The 20,569-nt window shown below is 54.0% G+C and overlaps 1 protein-coding gene across 5 annotated transcripts in view; it reads left to right on the forward strand.

The window, feature by feature from the left end:
• Nucleotides 1-511: 511 nt before the first annotated feature.
• Nucleotides 512-20,569, forward strand: part of ARHGEF18 (Rho/Rac guanine nucleotide exchange factor 18) — an 84,502-nt gene continuing 64,444 nt past the window's right edge. For 3 of the 5 annotated variants that reach the window (XM_034755017.1, XM_034755018.1, XM_034755019.1), the window contains exons 1-3: nucleotides 4,637-4,803; nucleotides 18,323-18,459; nucleotides 19,614-20,116. In XM_034755017.1, the coding sequence (XP_034610908.1) occupies nucleotides 4,728-4,803; nucleotides 18,323-18,459; nucleotides 19,614-20,116 (716 nt within the window). In that variant the 5' untranslated portion in view covers nucleotides 4,637-4,727. Of the gene's footprint in view, nucleotides 852-4,635; nucleotides 4,804-18,322; nucleotides 18,460-19,613; nucleotides 20,117-20,569 lie in introns of those variants that run through there. The other 2 variants (XM_034755021.1, XM_034755020.1) reach the window with 2 other exon arrangements.

Here is a 20,569-nt window from a genome sequence, read left to right on the forward strand (position 1 = left end):
TCCCAGGAGTGGTGGGTTCGTTTGGGCTTGAAGCCAGCCTGGGGCCCAGACAAGGAAAGAGTTTTTGTGGCATCCAACTCCCCCTCCTGCTTGGAGAGCAGAGGAGGGTCTGTCCCGCTGGTGAGTCGGTCTCCATTAGCCAGTGCCAGTTGTACTGCGTGGTGCAGTATCCCATCATCCCACCTCTTCCCCTGTCATGCTGGGACCCCGTCTGCAGACTCTATCTGCAATTGGCATCTCCTGTTTGGTTTCATGCATCACTGTAGTGCTGCGCAGGGCATCAGGCAGGCCATGCTCAGGGCCTGGCAGCAAAACACCGTGACAGTGGAGCGCTCCAGAGAAAAGGGCACGAGGCTGTGGATACTGGAAAGTATTAGGCAACCTCCCCTAGGAGCCTTGCTGCTCTCTAGGAGCGCCGGAGGGAGGTGGGGTGCTGAGCGCTTGTGCGCAGGCAAGTGCAAAGTGGTTTCTCTTTGAGCGGAACAGGAAGCCATTTGTGGCAGTTGCTGGCCGCACATCCACTGCCGACTCGGGCTGTGCTGTGAGCTGCCAGCCTGGGCGCCCCTGGGGTGCTTCTGGGCCTCTCCTGTCCATGTCACCCAGCAGGGTCACTGCAGGTGTCTGCAAGCAACGGAGCTACCTTGGTCTGAGCAAATCGCAGGCCGGGGGGGGCAGGTTTGTTTGTGACTCAGGAAAGGGGAAGTGGCAAGAGGATTGATTGAGCCATCAGCTACTGACACTTCTGAGATGATCCTTGATGTGTGTCTTGTCCCGATACCCGGCGGAGACTCCCGGGGCCTGGGCAGATGAGACTGCTGCCGCGTACTGAGGAGAGGCCTCCCACGTCCTGGGTAAGTCACACTCCCGGGCCCTGCCTCGTTGTTTGCTTGCTGCAATGGCCTGTGGGAGAACCGACTAGCTCTGGGTCGTGAGCTTTTGTAAACCCCCCCCCCCCACACCATGCCCGCTGCCTTGCTGCAAGGACAGGCCCCTGGGATGCAAGGCCCCTGGGATGCAGGGCTCCAGGCCAAGATGGGGGATGTTTGGGGTAACGGGAGAGGTTGAGGGCAGTGGCTGTAACTTGAGGCCTCCCCTCTGCCCCTGTCTGTGGAGGCAGCTGAGGCATTCGGAAGCACTGGGCTGGGCCAGCTGCTTGGGGAAGATGCTCTTGGCCTCAGGTAGTGAAGTCTCTGGGGTTGGTGGGTCGTGTGGTGAGAGGGGTCGCAGTGCCGCTGGCGGCAGAGGGAGCTGGGGTTTGGGCACATGCTGCAGCTGCCCCTGGCTCTAAAGCAGGGTCAGCGTTTGTGTGGGGTGTGTCTGGCACCCCACAGTCATCAGAGGGCAGCCCTGCACCCTGGGAGGGAGGGAGGGAGGGACGGCCCTCCCTGATGTTCAGTCTTTCTCACCCTAGCGTCGCGCCCCGCCTGCGCCCTGGCCCCGGGTGCTAGAACCCTGCTGGGATTGGCCGGTTCTTCTCTGGGACCTGGGGGCCGTGAAACCTGCCGGGCAGCTTGTCCCTCTCTCGCAGTGACCTGCAAGCCCCCCTCGGTCCGCAGTGCACGGGCAGGAGCCTGGCCCAGCTGCCCAGGGCTGGCCTGCCTGGGGGCGAGATGATGGCTCAGGTGCCAGCCGCCAGGTGGCAGCACCGCACGTCCAATCGCGCAGAGGCCTGTCTCCCAGCCACACAGCAGGAACCCTGAGGTGGGTGGCCCCCGTCATCCCCACACATTGGGCAACTGGGCGTCTTGTGACTCAGGCTTCCTGGTTCCCACGGTAGCCGGTCCCAGGCCAGGCTCTCGCCTGGCTGGCTGCAGACAGGCCCTAGCCCTGCGCTGCCTCCCCCATGCCTGTTCTCCTTTGCAAAGGTGCCTGCCCCCAAGCTGAGGTGAGGGGCTTCTTTGCTGCTCCCAGGTGCCTGGGGGCGTCACTTCGTCAGGAGTCCCAGGCACCAGCTGTCCTCCCGCCCGCTCCAGCGGCGAACCCCCTTGCACCTAGCACCTCTGGCAGCTTGCCCAGGGGAGGTACCTTCAGCTCTCCCCGGCTCTCCCCTGGGGTGATGGCTGGACTGTCCGCATCGGCCTGCATACACAGCTCCCCACTCCAGGAGCTCTTCCACCCTGTGGTGGGGGCTGGCATTGCTCTGACTGGCGAAGCAGAGGAGGAAGGGGCATCCGTGCTCTGCAGGCCATGGGCTGGGACAGGAGAAGGTTGTGGAGCTGCCCCATGGCTCCTGAAGGAGGAGCCCCACTGGACTCCAGGCCCCCAACACCCACCCACAGCACTGAGGGAGGAGGGGTGCCCTGGAGCCATGTCTGGGATTCTGGAGGAGAAGCTGGCCTGGAACCCGGGCAACAATCTGGACCCAGCCCTATGGGCCCTGTGCAGTCCAGCAGCTGGAGCCTCGCCCAGGGACTGGCTTCAGGGCATGTTGCTAGCGAGAAGGACCACGTCCCCCACGGGGTGGTGTCACCAGCCTCATGATCTAGGGAGGGGCAGTGGAGACGGGCCCAGGGAGTGACTGACCCCCAGTCACACAGTGAATTGGGGTCAGAACCAGGAGCCCTGGCTCCCAGCTGTAAGCCACACCCTGCTAGCTCCCTCGGGGCCTGTTCAGGCGGCTGGATGCCCCCGGAGGACAGCGTGCAGGGAGGGGGCCAAGAGAGGCTAAGCTTACCCACTACAGCCTGAGGTGGCTGCCTCCCTCCCCCTGGGCATAGGGGAAGGGAAGTCCCACAGACCAATCTCCTGGAAAGGAGCACGGGCGCTGCATGGCCATTCAGCCTCAGAATAGGTTCAGATGGGAGGAGAAGCCCCAGCTCCCACTGGAACATCTCCTGGCGTGAGCTCGCTCGGCAGACTGGAGGGACAAGGCCTGGACTGACGCTGTGACAGCGGTTGAGAGCTCTTATGAGTCCCTCTGGTCCCCCACTGGTTCAAGTGATCCTGTCACGGGCCCTGGCCTGGGTGGGGCGTGCGCTCCGCTCCTGGGGTCAAAGCAGCCTGAGCGTGGCTCTCTATAGTGCAGGCAATTCTCTCCCAGGCCGTTCCCCGCTGAGGCGATGCTCTCCCTACTCTGGGCTCTGTCCTGCTCGTCCCGCTCTGCTCTCTCCTCTGGCTGTGGCTGGAGCGGGAAATGCTCAGACCTGGTGGCCGAGGAGACCCCGGAAGCCAATGCCTTCTGCGCCACAGGCTTAGGTTAGCAGGGCCTCCCACAAGGCGTTTCTTGGGGAAACAGGCTTTGGGGGAGACCAGCCTGAGAGCAGGGCCTGGCTGGGGACAGGGTCTTTTCACCCCAGGCAGCCTGTCCTCTACTTTGTAAAGAGTCAGCCACATAAGCGAGGCCTGAGAAATAGTGAGCCGTGGGGAGCAGACTCGACTGTAGGGAGATTGCCTAGATCAGTGGTTCTCAACCAGGGTTAGGTGTACTCTGGGAGGTCTTCCAGGGGTCTTCCAGGGGGGACATCAACTTACCTAGATATTTGCCATGTCTTACAACAGGCTACATAAAAAGCACTAGCGAAGTCAGTACACACTAAAATTTGATACTGCCAATGACTAGTTTATTCTGCTCTATATACTATGCACTGAAATGTAAGTACAATATTTATATTCCCATTGATTTATTTCATAATTGCATGGTAAAAATGAGAAAGTCAGCCATTGTTCAGTACTAGTGTGGCTGTGACACTTTTGTAGGTCTGATTTTGTGAACAAGTAGTTTTAAAGTGAGGTATAATTTGCGGGGACACAAGACAAATCCGACTCCTGAAAGGGGTCCAGTAGTCTGGAAAGGCTGAGAGCCACTCGCCTAGAGCTCAGACAGGCTTCCCATGGCTAGAGCTCTGCTTTCCCAGCCTTGCCACAGGGCCAAGGGGTTGGGTAAAAGTTTGGGGCATGAGCTGGAACAGAGGGGTGGGGGGAAGTAGGCTGAGTTACCAGCACAAAGTCAAGGGGTCCACTCAAATTTTGGGTGAAGGGTCAGGTCTCTTATTCCATCTGAAGCAGCTTGACGATGCGGGCCCCCCCTTAGCCTGATCGGATGCTATGGGGAAAAGGAGCTGGAGACAAGTCTGTTCCGGGGCAGTTTCTCCTGCTGATGGTGGGTTTGCTGCAGAGCTGCCCAGAGCTGCTGGCTTGTCAGAGGGATGGCTTCCCAGGCCTGCACTGTGGAACTCGCTCAGGCTCTGCCTTTGCACTTGGATACGCTGCCAACCAAAGCTGTAAAGGCCAGGCCCGTGTGCGCATGGTGGTCATCCTCTGTTTCCATGGTACGAGTACACGGGACCCCGCAGCGCTGATTGAGTGGCTGATGGATTTGGCAGGCTATCATCATCGTGACCAGGAGTGGAATGGGGAGCTGTTTGCCAGCCAGGGGAAAGTTACCGATGTGCTAAGAGCTTGTTTTTGTAGTTAGTTTCAATCCGGTAAGTAGTGCTTGGTGCTTAGGGAGCAGAGCCGTCGTCCTAGGGGCACTCACTGCTGCAGGAAGTGTGCGCGGCTCCTTCGTGCAGGTGGGCAATATGAAGCTCAAGAATTTCCCTCTGGCTGCCTCTTCTATCAGCTGATACTTTTGACAAAACACTTGGCTTCTCCACTCCCCCTCTTGGCAGCTCCAGGGCTGGAGTCTGCAGAGCTGCCTCAGACCGTGCCGTGCTCTGCCTTGCAGCGACTGCATCCTCGCCTTCTGCTTGGGCTTTGTCCCCCAACGGGGCTTGGAAGGCCCCCCAATGGCAGACTCGCTGCTAAACCACTCCTGGCCGTCGTTCTCAAAGCGCTGGATGAAGAGATGGTCGTTTAAGCGAGGTAACGTCCCACCCGTGGGCCATGGACGCTGGTTGGAGCCGTGCTCGGTGGTCCTGGGTAACTGCTGCAGAGTAGTGCAGACACCCAGACCCGGAGCTAGCGGAGTTTTGGCTTGCTTTGGCAGAGAGGCTTATGTTTGTTTAGAAACGAGCCTTTCCTTGCCGGAGGGGATGCTGCATAAATATTTGTTCATGCTTTTCCTTCCCTTTAATCTTCTCTTCGGGGAACCTTCAGTGCTGCTAGCAGCTGGGTAATTGGTTAAATATCAGTCTTCTGGTTTGATAATGAACTTGATTCGTTGCTCCCAGAGGCCTGGAGAGCCTAAAGTTTATAGAGGCAGCTGCCTCCAGGTGAACCTCTGGAGTGCTGCAGGTTATGTCATGCTGAGAGCTCAGCTCCCAGAGCCATGTGTGCAAAGGGGCTGAAGGCCTCTCTGGTGCTTTCAAGGAGACCCCCTGGAACTTGTGGGCTAACAAAGCCTCAGCACTTGACAGGAGCAGCCTGTGATTTGAGGAACGTGGCGCGCCGCACGGTACTGAGTAAGGCCCCCGCGGTGTTAGTGAGCGGTGACAGAGGAGACTGATTCTGGTATTAGGGTCCTCAGCCCCCAAACACTGTATAACTGTCCCTGAAAACGTTGCGTTGCTTTTGGAGCCAGAGGCCTGAGGAGCATGAATTTCGCAGTCACTTGGGGCTTGGCTCGTCCTATGCAGACCTCATTTCCCCAGTGAATGTTTACAGCATGCAACTGCCACGCTGCTCTGATGCTTCCAGGTATTTTTACCTGCGAGGTTGGAGCTCTCAGCCTGCTCCTCTCCCTCCTTTTCACCTGGCTCCTCTCTCCCCACATCCCTGCCTGCCTTTTTCCCCCAGCACTCCCCTCTCCTGAGTGGACGAGCCTTGGATACAGGGTGGATCTGAGACTCAAACTGAGCGAAACACGGAAAGTCATTCTGGACGGGAACCAGAAATTGACACAGGACTAGGCTCCCAAAAGGCTGATTCAGGCTAACCCTTTCCAAACCTGGATGTGCTGTGGCAGCTGGCTGGGGCACAGGGAGATGTGAGGCAGCTGATGAGAACTGAATTTTGCTCAACTCCAAATTAAGCTCATCTCCCTTGTAACGATGTCGTGGTACTAACTGGCCCCTACGCATTGGGCTGGAGAGTGTCTGTCTCACACCAGCCCCCCTCCTGCAGCGCCGTAGGGTCTGCACACAGGGTTCAGCGAACGCTGCCTCAGAACATACTGTCCTTTTGGGCGTTTGTCTCACGTGCACGAGACATTCAGCCGCAGCTCAGCTCCGCCCTGCAGGCCTGTGCTGCTGCTGGGGATGCACTGTCTCTGGGCCAGCAGCAGAGGAACCAGACTCTCGAAATGCATCTGAATCCCCCACTTCCCTCCCCACAAGTTACTGTATCTGGGACCTTCCAAAGTGCTTTATCAGTGTGACAAACACAAACTGGGCTGGGCTCACGCCATCCTCCACTGACGTGCCGCCGTCTCTGGGGTGTCACAAAGGACTTGTGAAGGCAGTGTGCGCCAGCTGGTGAATGAGAGACGTCCCTGCACACACATCCTTCATCCTGAGCCATGTGGTATGGGCTCTAAGCACTCATCTAGTGGGGACCGCCTGTTAACCACATCGGTGTCAAACAGACCCTAGCTGCTGGGGAACTCAGGAGCCGAATACCCCTGTGAGATTCTCCGGGAGCCTTTCTCAGCAGGACCCTGGCAAGCTCGCAGTCCAGGTGGAGCTGGTTTAAAGAACAATGCCAGCGCTTCGCTCGCCTCCTGCCCAGCGGCTGCCCCCATGTGGCTGAGGGCTGGCCTGTGGGGAGGGAGCAGGGGATTTGTGTCAAGGAGTGAGATGGGGAAAGGGCACTGGGCTGTCTTCTGGGTCTCTCAAGCCTGGAGCGGAGTAGGGCAGGCGAAGCAGCTGGCAGGCGAAGCAGCTACCAGCCTCAGAAAATGGACAGGGGGTGTTTGGTTCAGCAGCACGAAGGGAGTGAGAACACGCGCCCGGAAAACAAACCGGTTCAACAGTAGCAGTCATTGCCAGAAATCCTGACCCAGCGCGGTCAGAAAGGGTCTGGAACCGGTGACAACGTGCTGCCGTTTGCTAAAGGAAGCTCCGAGTACGGCACCCAGCAGGCTCGGGGGCTGATTTAGGGGAAAGAGGAAGAAGCTGAGCATATGTCACTTGGCCCTGGGCCCACGGCACGAAGAGTGATTGCTACAGGGAGGGGGAGGTCCCGAGGGTGCTACGAGGGGCTACACCCCACCGTAATGGGGAAACGGAGACCGGACCTCGCTGTGACGGATCCAGCTGCGTAATCATCTCTGGGGGGAGCTCCAGTGCTTGGGAGAATTGAACTAAACTGGACAAAGACCTAGCAAATAGACAGCCAGGAACCCCGCTGCCCTGGCGCCCAGGAGGGACCAGAGGGGACCCAACCGGGACCTTCTGCTGCCTGTCTCCCTAAAGTGGTGGTAATCGAGTTCAGTGATGAACATCATCTCCACGTCCCTGCGTGGGTGCACTGGTTGTGTGTGCGTTCGTTTCCTTAGCAGTCAGCTGTTCCTGCCTGAGCCCAACAGCCGGGCCTAGGAACGGCGGGAGACTCCCCTGTATACGGCTGAGAGTTACTGTTCGAGTCAAACAGCTTGTCTCCCCTCCCTCAGCCCAGCCCTCATGAGCGAACGGCTGCTCACGCATGGCATTGGCACATGCACCAAGGGGCCGCACTCATTCAGAGCCCCCAGGAGCGGCAGGTTTATTGCGCACTCTGCAGCTGTCTTAGTCTGTAGCTCTAATAATCCGGAGAACCAGCCGTAAAGGGTTGGCTTTGGGGCCAGGAGGTGGCTTCCTGATTTTTCTTTTTCGCTCTTAAACTTGCGGTTGTTATAAGTTTCCAGGAGTCTCTGTTCAGGCTCCTGGGAAATCCCCCCGGCTGGGGCCCAGCCATTCCTGCTTGTGGAATGATTACACGGCGTGGTGTTGCTGCCTTTCTTCACAGTGTCTGGTGTTACCTTTTAGAAAAAAGAAAGTAGTGAGAATGCCTGAAACGTGGAGACCCTGAGCTGCGCCTACGGAATGTGCACTCTTGATTTTTCTCCAGCATGCTTCTTCCCCAGACGGTTCGCGGACTCATTCACTGAGCCTCACAAAACCCTGCACTCTATGGAGTGGGGGAAATTGAGGCCCAGCTAGGGGAAAATGACTTGCCCAAGGTCATATAGTGAGTCAGTGGCAGAGCTCGGAATAGACCCTGACAGTCTGCTTTGCTCTAACCACTAAGCAGGTGCAGCGTCCACATCGGATTCACCTGGTAGCCCAGTCTGCAAAGAACCAGGGACCGGTTTATCAGAGGCAGCAGCAAGGACTGCACTGATTGGGCTTTAATCCTTCTTGGTGGTGGTGGTGGTGGGGATTTAACCCCTTGTGGTGGGGGTTTCCTGGCACTTACACACAGACTCTGCTTTAACTGAGTGGAACCTGCTGAGCTTGTCTGTATATCGTCAGAGCCAGAGAGGAGCTACAGGCCTGCATGCCAGTCTGTGTGCCCCCAGAGATGGGACTCTCCTGGCCTGGGCCAGCCCTAGGGGCTGAGGGGCGCAGGGTTAACCTGAGCCAGTGGCACAGGGTGGAAGAGGCTCCAGTGTTGTCCCTTCCTTTGGGGCCTGGGGGCAGATTCACCCAGGCCACAGGCCTGCCCTCTCCTAGCTGCTGGGCATTTACACACGTCCCAAACTGTCCTGTCGTGCTGCATTTCCCTTCCCTTCTCTCCGTGCAGGAGCTCCGCTCCGGGACCAGGTGTCAGCCATGGAGCCGGGCTGTGGCTGAGCCTTAAATCAGACCAGGCTCCCAGGCTGCTGGTGGGGCCCTTTCCGGTCCTAGGGAACTCGGAGACCATTTCCCCACAAACTCAGCTCTGGGGATTCCACGGCCAGGCGCTCGCTCGCTCGCTGCAGCAATACCCTTTTATGGTTCCCAGCCAGAGGCGCGTTAAGCAACCACAGTCCTAATCTGCTTAATGTTTCCTTAAAGCAAACAGTGAATGCTCTTGAGAGCGTCACTCTGTCATCTCATCTCCAGCCTCCGGCTGAGCAAAGGTGGGAGCTGCTGCTGCCTGCCGGAGGGGTCTATCCCCACCCCTCCAGCTGCTGCTGCATTGGCCCTGCCTGCCCCGAGGAGCCTGCATCTTTTACAAAGGAGAAACACACGGAGCCCAAGGCCTGGTCTATGCTTCAAAATTAGACGGTCCGAGCTATGGCTCTCGGGGAGGGGATGCATTTTGTGACCTAAGCCCCATTGACGACGCAGCCAGGTTGATGGAAAGATTCTTCTGCCTCTCGGCGAGGAAAAGCCCCTTCTGTTGCTGTGGGAAGCATCCACGCTACAGGAGCGCAGCTGCGGCACCGCAGTGATACTGTGATAGCGCCCGCGGTATAGACACGGCACAGGCCCAGCGACTGCGCTGAGCCCAGAGGCTGCAGGTTCCTACTCAGAGTGTGCTGTTGAGTGCGGGGAGCCTAATGCTGCGTGTCCTGCCCCGTTCAGGGCCATGGACTTGTCCAGCTCTCCCAGAGTGGCGCTGGGGATGCAGGGCCGGCTCCAGGCACCAGCGCAGGAAGCTGGTTCTTGGGGCGGCCAATGGAAAAGGGCGGCACGTCCGGGTTTTCGGCGGCAATTCGGCGGCGGGTCCCTCAGTCCCCCTCGGAGGGACCAGCCACTGAATTGCCGCTGAAGAATGAAGCGACGTGGTAGAGCTGCCGCCGAAGTGCCGCTGATCGCAGCTTTATCTTTTTTTTTTTTTTTTTTGTCTTTGCCGCTTGGGGTGGCAAAAAAGCTGGAGCCAGCCCTGTGTGGATGCCCCTTGCCACGCAGTCTGCTCCTGTGCTTGGCAGGCACGTGTCTTAGTCCTGCCCTGCAATATTGCTCCAGGGTCACTTTGTCCCACCTGGGCCTACCCTGCTCTCACTTGTGCTGTTGGAGTCAGGAAGGTGTAGGAGGGGAATCCTGCCTCTGGGTTCCTGCCAGGCTACTTGGGGGCTTCCTTGGGGCCAGGAAACCCCTCCCACTCAGCAAAGGACGAGGGATCTTCTCAGCAGTTGCTGAGTGGCTGCTCTGTGCAAGTGTGGATTGGGTCTCGCCCAGTTGATTCTTGTGTGCACACCAGTCTGCCCAGCCAAAATTTGAGAATTTCAGAGGCTGGTTTGCGAATGTGGTGCGCCTGTCCACATGCCAAGCTGTTACGCTTGGTGACCAATTGTGTGTAGCCGATGGTGGTGCTGACTTAGTAGGAGACACTGTCCTGGGAGGGACTCTCGGAGCTGCTCGTGTTACGTGGATTAGATCAGGGGTTCTCACCCTTTTTCTTTCTGAGCCCTCCCCACCCCCCAACATGCTATAAAAACTCCAAGGCCCACCTATGCTACAACTACTGTTTTTCAGCCCTGCCAAGGTGGGGCTCCGGCTGGGATTTCTGCCCTGGGACCCAGCCAGTCTAATGCTGGCCCTGCTTGACAGCCCCCCTGAAACCTGCTGACAGCCCCCCAGGTGAACCGCTGGATTAGATGAACATGGCTGATGTGACATCACACCCTACCTCACAGTCTGCACTGGCTCAGGGCAGTCTGGGAGGGTCTGTCAACTTGGGCATTTGCTTCTCTTGGCAGTTGGATGAAGCCAGTTGGACCTTCGGGGCATCCGACAAGGCTCCTCTTGTTTGCTTAGTCTTTGGCTCCTGGGAGGGTTTGCTGGGGAGGTATGTGGATTGCTTTGCTACTTGGCTACTCCTTCACCTCGTCTCTCTCCATGGTACTAGCTGGAAAGGAGTCACTGCAAAGGTAGCGTGGGGCTTAATTTGTCATGTCTGGCTGTGCACACATTGCCTAAAATGGTCTCCCAGCCCTATAGCTCTGGGCTCTATATGCTGCTGAGTAATGATGCCTTGCTGTGCGGGGCTGTGTTATGAAGTTTACGGGGGCTGGTGTGCAGGACTGATTTATCGAGTGTTGAATAGGAGTGTCTGCAATGCACAGAGAGGATCTATGTTGTGCTGTGGGGTGAAGTCTGTGCCTCTGTCCAGATCCCCAACCCCGGGATGGCATGAGGAGAACAAACTGAATGTTTTCCAGGATTCCAAGAGTGCTGGTTCCATTCCAGGGTTCCACTTCAGCACGGAAGATTGAAGGCCGCCGTGTAAAGGCGCGATGGGCCTCTGTCTGGAGCGGCTCCGGCAGGCAGGACGCGGCTGCTGCTGATAGAGGAAAACACTTTATTGGTTTAACTTCGACGCGTGTGACTCAGAGCTATCACCCACATTGGTGTGGAAGCAAAACCCATGTCAGTCTGCAGTGACTGCCTGGTCCCTGCAGCTGGCTACCTTTAGGGCCCTGACAATTCACTTTCAGAGAAGGTTCCCTGTTTCAAAGGAGGCATGGAAAGAAGAGGCTTCCTTTTTCTTCCCTTGTTCTAGACACCTCTCATTATGAAAGCAGAACTTGCTCCCCTCCCCTTGGGCGCTGCTAGCTGAGCAGTCCCTCCTGCTAGTGGCATATCTGCCATGGAGGCCAGTCACTGTGAAAGTCGTGGGGATCCTGGCGGATAATCACCCTAAGATGAGCTCCCAGTGCGATGCTGGGGCCAAAAGGGCGAATGCGATCCAGGTCCATGGGAGGGTCTACATCGGTGTCTAGCCCTGTCCGTCAGGAGTCTCTTGGTGGCTTTCATCACACGGGGCATCCAACTAACTGCCTATTTACTCTCAGCCCAATGCCTGTGCTGTAACCAGTCAGCTTGATTTAGGTTTGTGACGTGACTAAGTGTGAGATGTCATCTCCACTCCTGCTGCTACCTATTAAACCTGAGGAAGTCCAGCACAATCCTGTGACAGAGTAAATAAAAGCCTTTAGAAATCCTGGGACATTTTAATGGGGGTGTTTATGCTGATAGTCCATAAATAAAAGATTAAATTCAAATGTCTTTTATGTGGGATTTCAGTGTAATCTTTTAGGGTTTTTTCTCTCATATGAACCAATTAATACATATGGGAAAAAATAAAATTAAAAATGCAAATTGCCAGACACTTGCCTCTGCTGATTGGTAGCAATTGTAATTTGAAGTCTCTGGAAGGAACACATAATTCTTAAGATTCAGGAAGGAAAGGTTAACAGCCATCAAATAGCTACATCATTGCATGCCAAGTTCCATGTAACGCATTAGCATCCAGAGGGAGGTTTTACGCTTACTCTAGGACAGTTCTGTAGGGCTTACCCATCTTGAGGCTGGTTGGCCTCAAGGAGCTCCTGGCCCTCAGAGACCATGTACGGACTCTGGAGGCCAGGGTGGTGGAACTGGAGGAGCTAAGGGAGGCAGAGAGGTATGTTGATGAGGCTTTCCGGGACACTGTCGAATTGTCCCACCTCCAGTCAGACAGCCCCTGCGCTGTTGAGGAGGATGAAAGGCCTAGGGAAGCAGAGCAGTCAACGGGAGCAGAGGGAAACCTTCCCATAGTTGGGACCCTCCTTCCAGACGTTGCTGGGGTTGCCTCTCGCACTGAGGTTACCTCTCCGGGGGAGGGAACTCCAGTTGCTAGGAAAAGGCAGGTATTAGTAATGGGAGATTTGATCATTAGAAACGTAGATAGCTGGGTTTGTGATGACCGGGAGAACTGCATGGTGACTTGCCTGCCTGGTGCAAAGGTTGCGGATCTCTCGAGGCATCTAGACAGACTTATGTGTAGTGCTGGGGAGGAGGTCGTGGTACATGTAGGTACCAATGACATAGGGAAGGGTAGGAGAGATGTCCTGGAGGCCAAATTTAGGCTGCTAGGGAAGAGACTGAAATCCAGGACCTCTATGGTGGCATTCTCAGAAATACTCCCAGTTCCACGCGCAGGGCCAGGTAGGCAGGCAGAGCTTCAGAGTCTCAATGCGTGGATGAGATGATGGTGTAGAGAGGAGGGGTTTACATTCATTAGGAACTGGGGAAACTTCTGGAATGGGGGGAGCCTATACAGGAAGGATGGGCTCCACCTAAACCAAAGTGGAACCAGACTGCTGGCACTAAACATTAAAAGGTTGTAGAGCAGTTTCTAAACTAGGAGATGGGGGAAAGCCGACTGCTGCAGAGGAGCATGTGGATCGGCCAGAGACTTCTCTTAGGGGAGAGTCTAATGATAGAGAATCTCCAGGGTATAGTCAGGAGCAGAGGATGGAAGAGGATAAAGTAGGGGCCAGATCAGATGATAAACATTCACATAAAGAATCTGACACATCAGAAAAGGACAGACAAATAAACAGTGACAAGTTTTTAAAGTGCTTGTACACAAATGCTAGAAGTCTAAATAATAAGATGGGTGAACTAGAGTGCCTTGTGATAAAGGAGGATATTGATATAATAGGCATCACAGAAACCTGGTGGACTGAGAGCAATCAATGGGACACAATCATTCCGGGGTACAAAATATATCGGAAGGACAGAACAGGTCGTGCAGGGGGGGAGTGGCACTATATGTGAAAGAAAATGTACAATCAAATGAAGTAAAAATCTTAAGCAAATCCGCATGTTCCATAGAATCTCTATGGATAGAAATTTCATGCTCTAATAAGAATATAACATTAGGGATCTATTATCGACCACCTGACCAGGACGGTGATAGTGATGATGAAATGCTAAGGGAAATTAGAGAGGCTATCAAAATTAAGAACTCAATAATAGTGGGGGATTTCAATTATCCCCATATTGACTGGGAACATTTCACTTCAGGACGAAATGCAGAGATAAAATTTCTCGATACTTTAAATGACTGCTTCATGGAGCAGCTGGTACGGGAACCCACAAGGGGAGAGGCAACTCTAGATTTAATCCTGAGTGGAGCGCAGGAGCTGGTCCAAGAGGTAACTATAGCAGGACCGCTTGAAAATAGTGACCATAATACAATAGCGTTCAACATCCCTGTGGTGGGAAGACCATCTCAACAGCCCAACGCTGTGGCATTTAATTTCAAAAGGGGGAACTATGCAAAAATGAGGGGGTTAGTTAAACAGAAGTTAAAAGGTACACTGACTAAAGTGAAATCCCTGCAAGCTGCATGGGTGCTTTTTAAAGACACCATAATAGAGGCCCAACTTCAATGTATACCCCAAATTAAGAAACACAGTAAAAGAACTAAAAAAGAGCCACCATGGCTTAACAACCATGTAAAAGAAGCAGTGAGAGATAAAAAGACTTCCTTTAAAAAGTGGAAGTCAAATCCTAGTGAGGCAAATAGAAAGGAGCATAAACGCTGCCAAATTAAGTGCGAGAATGTAATAAGAAAAGCCAAAGAGGAGTTTGAAGAACGGCTAGCCAAAAACTCCAAAGGTAATAACAAAATGTTTTTTAAATATATCAGAAGCAGGAAGCCTGCTAAACAACCAGTGGGGCACCTTGATGATCGAGATACAAAAGGAGCGCTTAAAGACGATAAAATCATTGCGGAGAAACTAAATGGATTCTTTGCTTCAGTCTTCACGGCTGAGGATGTTAGGGAGATTCCCAAACCTGAGCTGGCTTTTGTAGGTGACAAATCTGAGGAACTGTCACGGATTGAAGTGTCACGAGAGGCGGTTTTGGAATGAATTGATAAACTTAACATTAACAAGTCACCGGGACCAGATGGCATTCACCCAAGAGTTCTGAAAGAACTCAAATGTGAAGTTGCGGAACTGTTAACTAAGGTTTGTAAACCTGTCCTTTAAATCGGCTTCTGTACCCAATGACTGGAAGTTAGCTAATGTAACGCCAATATTTAAAAAGGGCTCTAGAGGTGATCCCGGCAATTACAGACCGGTAAGTCTAACGTCTGTACCGGGCAAATTAGTTGAAACAATAGTTAAGAATAAAATTGTCCGACACATAGAAAAACATAAACTGTTGAGCAATAGTCAACATGGTTTCTGTAAAGGGAAATCGTGTCTTACTAATTTATTAGAATTCTTTGAAGGGGTCAACAAACATGTGGACAAGGGGGATCCAGTGGACATATTGTACTTAGATTTCCAGAAAGCCTTTGACAAGGTCCCTCACCAAAGGCTCTTATGTAAATTAAGCTGCCATGGGATAAAAGGGAAGGTCCTTTCATGGATTGAGAACTGGTTAAAAGACCGGGAACAAAGGGTAGGAATAAATGGTAAATTCTCAGAATGGAGAGGGGTAACTAGTGGTGTTCCCCAAGGGTCAGTCCTCGGACCGATCCTATTCAACTTATTCATAAATGATCTGGAGAAAGGGGTAAACAGTGAGGTGGCAAAGTTTGCAGATGATACTAAACTAGTTAAGACCAAAGCAGTCTGTGAAGAACTTCAAAAAGATCTCACAAAACTAAGTGATTGGGCAACAAAATGGCAAATGAAATTTAATGTGGATAAATATAAAGTAATGCACATTTGGAAAAAATAACCCCAACTATACATACAATATGATGGGGGCTAATTTAGCTACAACAATGTCCACGCAGTGTGCAGAGGCGGTCAAAAAAGCAAACAGGATGTTAGGAATCATTAAAAAGGGGATAGAGAATAAGACTAAAAATATATTATTGCCCTTATATAAATTGATGGTACACCCTCATCTGGAATACTGTGTACAGATGTGGTCTCCTCATCTCAAAAAAGATATACTGGCACTAGAAAAGGTTCAGAAAAGGGCAACTAAAATGATTAAGGGTTTGGAACGGGTTCCATATGAGGAGAGATTAAAGAGGCTAGGACTCTTCAGCTTGGAAAAGAGGAGACTAAGGGGGGATATGATAGAGGTATATAAAATCATGAGTGATGTGGAGAAAGTGGATAAGGAAAAGTTATTTACTTATTCCCATAATACAAGAACTAGGGGTCATCAAATGAAATTAATAGGCAGCAGGTTTAAAACAAATAAAAGGAAGTTCTTCTTCACGCAGCGCACAGTCAACTTGTGGAACTCCTTACCTGAGAAGGTTGTGAAGGCTAGGACTATAACAGAGTTTAAAAGAGAACTGGATAAATTCATGGTGGTTAAGTCCATTAATGGCTATTAGCCAGGACGGTTAAGGAATGGTGTCCCAAGCCTCTGTCTGTCAGAGGATGGAGATGGATGGCAGGAGAGAGATCACTTGATCATTGCCCTCTGGGGCACCTGGCATTGGCCTCTGTCAGTAGACAGGATACTGGGCTAGATGGACCTTTGGTCTGACCCACTACGGCCTTTCTTATGTTCTTATGTATACTCATCACCCAGTTCGATGCTGGACAGTCCTGCTTGAGTAGAAGATCATTAAGCCAGCCTAGTCTAAACAAGTCTAAACAAGTGAACCACGTGCATGAAATGTGTAGTGTTGTCATTTCAGAGAGTGAATTTAAACAAGTTGAGAGTAGTTAGTTCAGATTTCCTGGTGTCAGATACGGGGTCAGCAATAGAGATCTACAGAATACTTTGTTTCATTTCAATTTTGAAGTGTGTTGTGGTATTCCTTGCAGAGTTAGTTTGTCCTGTTGGGTCAGCTGGAGCGTTTGGCCTCTTGCAGAGAACAAAGCAAGAGACTGTATCTTCAATTATCCACCACAATGTTTGGTCCGGTGGCCTGGCTTCTGTCCAGTGTGTTCCTTAGAGATGGCATCTGAATTCTCCATGAGTCACGCCATGGTTAGAGATCATGGTTAACGTTTTCAGGGTGGCTCGCTACATAGGAATGTGCTGTAGTCAGCAGGATGATGCATTGTACCGTGAACCATGTCAAGCCTTTGTTTTATTTCTCAATGAGCGATCGGGTTGTGTGCATACACACGCCTCTCTCTCTCTCTCTCTCTCACACACACGCGCTCCACAGTGCAGAGGACACAGACGTAGGAGCGTTCTGACACCAGAGAATTAAATCCTTCCATGCTGCTCAGGACTGTCATTAGAACCCCAGCGTATGGCTTTAGCCTCACACCTCCTGGGCTGTAGCCTTTAAGAATAAAGGATGAGAGTAAAATTGTTGGATGTGTTTAAATCTTGTAGGTTTAGCATCTGCATTCCCATGGAGGGCAGCTGCCTGTGGGCCCTCGAGCAAACTCATAGGACTATAAACCCCCTGAGAAGTGCCTCAAAGCTTGTGACAACTTCGGCACTACTCTGTGGAGCCCTTCGGGTAAAATCTGTGGGTGCTGGACAAGCCCATCTTTCTCTGGGACAATCCAGACTATCCAGGTGAAAGCAGGTTACACACATGGTGGAGATGTGCATTTATGGAGAACAGAACCTCACCTGCGCTGAAGAACCCTGGCCAGCGAGGGGAGGAGATGGGGGGCACCCAAGGGCATTCCTTGGTGGAAGCCATGTTCTCCTTATTGCACGGAGTTGTCTCTGGGTGTAGCTGATCTGGGCTCTGGGCCCCTTTTTCTTCAGTGTCACTTTGGAGTATCTGGGAATTTGTTCTGCGGAGAAGGCAACTGGAACACCTGTATGGGACTCCTCCCAGCTGACAGGTGCAGGGGCCTATGGGCTCACTGAGGGCTGGGAGAACAGTGCAGGTCGCATGCCATGGAAATCACCTGCTGCACAAAATTCTGTCACTTGCACACTCTAGGGCATCCCACCTCTACCTAGTGCTCAAGGTGTAGCCCGGTTCATTTAGGCACCCCCACCCTTTCCCAGTTCCTAGGGCTCCAGGCACCTAACTTTACCCCTCTTCCGGGCTCAGAGCACATACCCATTCCCTGTGGACTCAGGGCTGAATCTTTTGCGGGTTTATGGGGTCTTTTACCAGTGAAAGAGTCTTACACAGTACTATCCTACTTAACCTGTATTAACAATCACCAAACCAGACGCACACGCTAACCGTACAGTGCTCACCACTTCCACTCCCAATCAGGCAGATGAACTTTTCTTGATGGCCAGTCAGGATCAGGTCATCTGGGGGACTCCAGTTTCTGCACCATGTCACTGGCAGAGTGTTGAGGTCTGGCAGCTCTGATCTTTGGGGCGGTGTCCTGGAATTGGTTCCCCAAAGAACTTCCTTTTGGACCCCCGTTTATATAGTGAAACTTGAGTCCTGCTTAGCTATACCTTAACCAATCATTTTACTAACCAATCCTAATATATTGTAACAAAATTCTCTAACCTAATCATCCCACCACCTTAATTAATTTACACCTAGCAAAATTAATTATGTAACAGACAGAAACAATCATGGGCGGCCGGTGACCTGGCTGTCTGGGGAGGCTAACCCCCAGCCCCTCCCCTTGTGCCCATGGCCCCCCAGCCCCGGTGCGCCGCAGCCACAGCTCCCCCAGCCTCGGGGCTCTGGGCGGCCGGGCAGCGCGGCTGAGGTCACAAGGGCCCCTGGCACGGCCACCATGCAGGAGCCCGGGGGCTGCGTGCCATCTGTCGGGCACTGGGGCTGCCTTGTTCTGCACTCGCTCTGCGTGGCTGCATCTGATCCATCGCTGCCCTTGTGGCTGTTCCCGTTTCCCTCTTGCTGAGCGACCGTGACCGTCTCTCTCTTGCAGGGTCAGACTGCAAGCCATGCTCGCGGGAGTTCGCTGCCAGCGGCATCCCCACGTCAGACTGCAGCAGCCCAGACACCATCTCCCCATCCCTGATTGCTGAAGATGAAGTCTTCTTCACCAGCATGGCAGAGGAAAAGGCAAGTGTGGCCTACAGGTCTGCTGGCAAACGACTGTCCTGGGGGTGAGAGTGCTGAGTGCGTAGTCTCCAGCTATGCAGGGGCTAGGCTGGAGTATCCAGTGTACTTCCTGTCCTCCGCTCCCATCCACAGCCCCCGCTGGAATCACAGGGTCCGTGGGGCCGCCTCTGACCTGGTGGTAGTCTCGCTGTTCTCCGCAGGGTGCTGTGGATGGACGGTTGTTTCTCTGGGGAAAGTGAGTGAGATTTTGCTGCACCCAGGATGCTCTGCTCAGCCAATGGCTTCACTTGCAGAGACCTGACGCTTGAGCCCTTGGCTTTGGGTCTGGATCCAAGTGAAAGGGGTCAGAGGTTAGTCAGCCCAGCCCCCAGCCAGTGTTTGTATCCCCCACGCTCTGGCTTTCGATTCGGTCTCCTGCAGAGAAGGGTAGAAATGTCCTGGAGGATTTGCCCTGGTATGAGACTGGAGAGCAGGGCCACTGGGGAGCCTGGAGGGCTTGGGAGATGCACGTCCCCTGTTCAGGGGCCAATGACACACTCCCCTTCCCTTGGCATTAGTGGGAGTCAGGCACAGGAATGTCACATGCCATAGGGCAGAAGCATGAGGCATTCCCGTGCTAAGGTGGCAGCACAATTCACCCACCAGAGAAGCCCTTTGTGCCCTGCTCTTCCCACTCCAGTGTTGAGACCAGCAACTGCCCTGCTCTGGGCATGCAATGCCTGCCCTGAGGCAAAGTGCTCTTGGCGCGGGGCGGCAGCACAAAAATCTCACACATCTGAGACGTCTCAGTCCTCAAAGCCAGCCAGGTGATCAGCCATAATCATCGGAAAGCCTAACTCCAGCCCTTTGCGCCTCTTCCCCTGTGTACAGGGCGACAGCGATATCTCCCCCCACAGGGGAAGGTGGGCTGGAAGCTTGGTGTCTTTCCGAGGTGTCAGGGATAACACATTAAGTGTTAATATTCCAAAGCCCCAGAGGGAGGGATTAGCTGCCTTTGGACGGGCCCAGCTGTCTCCTGGTTTGTCACAAGAGGTGAAAGGGAAGCTAGTGAGAGTGGGCGCGTGCCCCTTTCTGAGGCCCGGGCAGCGTGGTCTGCCCCAGCCATGCTCTGCCTGGTCTCGTCCCAAGGTATTAAGCTGTTGCTCCCTTGGCAGGAAGACTCGTCGTCTCCGGAGCCGGATGCGCTGATGGGTGATGTGCACAGCAGCACTGAGGATCTCCTCTCCATAGACTTCGCTCTCCACGGCACAGAGTATTACAGAGACCTGGGGCTGCCGAACCTGCCAGAGGCCGGCGTGACTCCAGCAATGGCCATGCTGCCAGAACAGACAGGCCAGGCGGCGCCCAGCTGTCCTGTACCGGAAGAGAAGCCTAGAGGCTTGGGGCGAACGCTTGTGGGCATTGCCTGCCCCGATCCCATCTCCGGCTCAGTGCAGTCCAGGGAGGCCAGCTGCCATTTCCTGAACAGTGACTCTGCTTGCTCCTGTGGGGCAGGGCCCCAGGACAGCCCCCCTGTGGGGGGGTGCCTGGCAGAGCAGGGTAAAGGACTGGAGTTGCAGGAGGATGAGCAGTCCTTCCCCGCGCTAATGAGATCCATGTCCACCTCACGGAGGCACAGCTGGGAAAGCCCCGTGTCCCCTACAGAGAGCGGGCGCAGGTACGGCAGGCACAGCCAAGCTTGTGTGGGGCCCGTGGGGGGAAGGAGGGAGAGAGGATGTGGTGAAATGGCAGCTTTCCAGACGTCTGGAATCAGGGTTCGAGCCCCCGGCAGGTGAGGGGGGGCTGCCGCTTCCTCGGCCTGGGATGCACCTGCATTTGCTGTGTGACAAAAAAACTCCCCTAGGCTGGGGGTGGGGCCAGTGTCCCACTTCTGGGCTTCCCGCGATTGGGAAGGGGGCAGTTCTGGGTCTTCCCCTTGGTTATTCATGTTGTGGCTACATACGGCACCCAAGGGTCTGAAGCGGGCCCACGTCCCGAGCAGGCTTTTCAGCATAGCTGCTGTAAGCCCAGTGTCTGAGGGAGACGCTGCTTCCTTCCCCAGCCGGAACTCCCCAGAGCTGAGCGCTGGCTTGTGGCTGTTCACCCCAGGCACCAGACTGGGCCCTGGGGC

The sequence above is a fragment of the Trachemys scripta genome, chromosome 22, assembly GCF_013100865.1.
Source record: "Trachemys scripta elegans isolate TJP31775 chromosome 22, CAS_Tse_1.0, whole genome shotgun sequence".
In the NCBI taxonomy this organism is placed as follows: Eukaryota; Metazoa; Chordata; order Testudines; family Emydidae; genus Trachemys; species Trachemys scripta.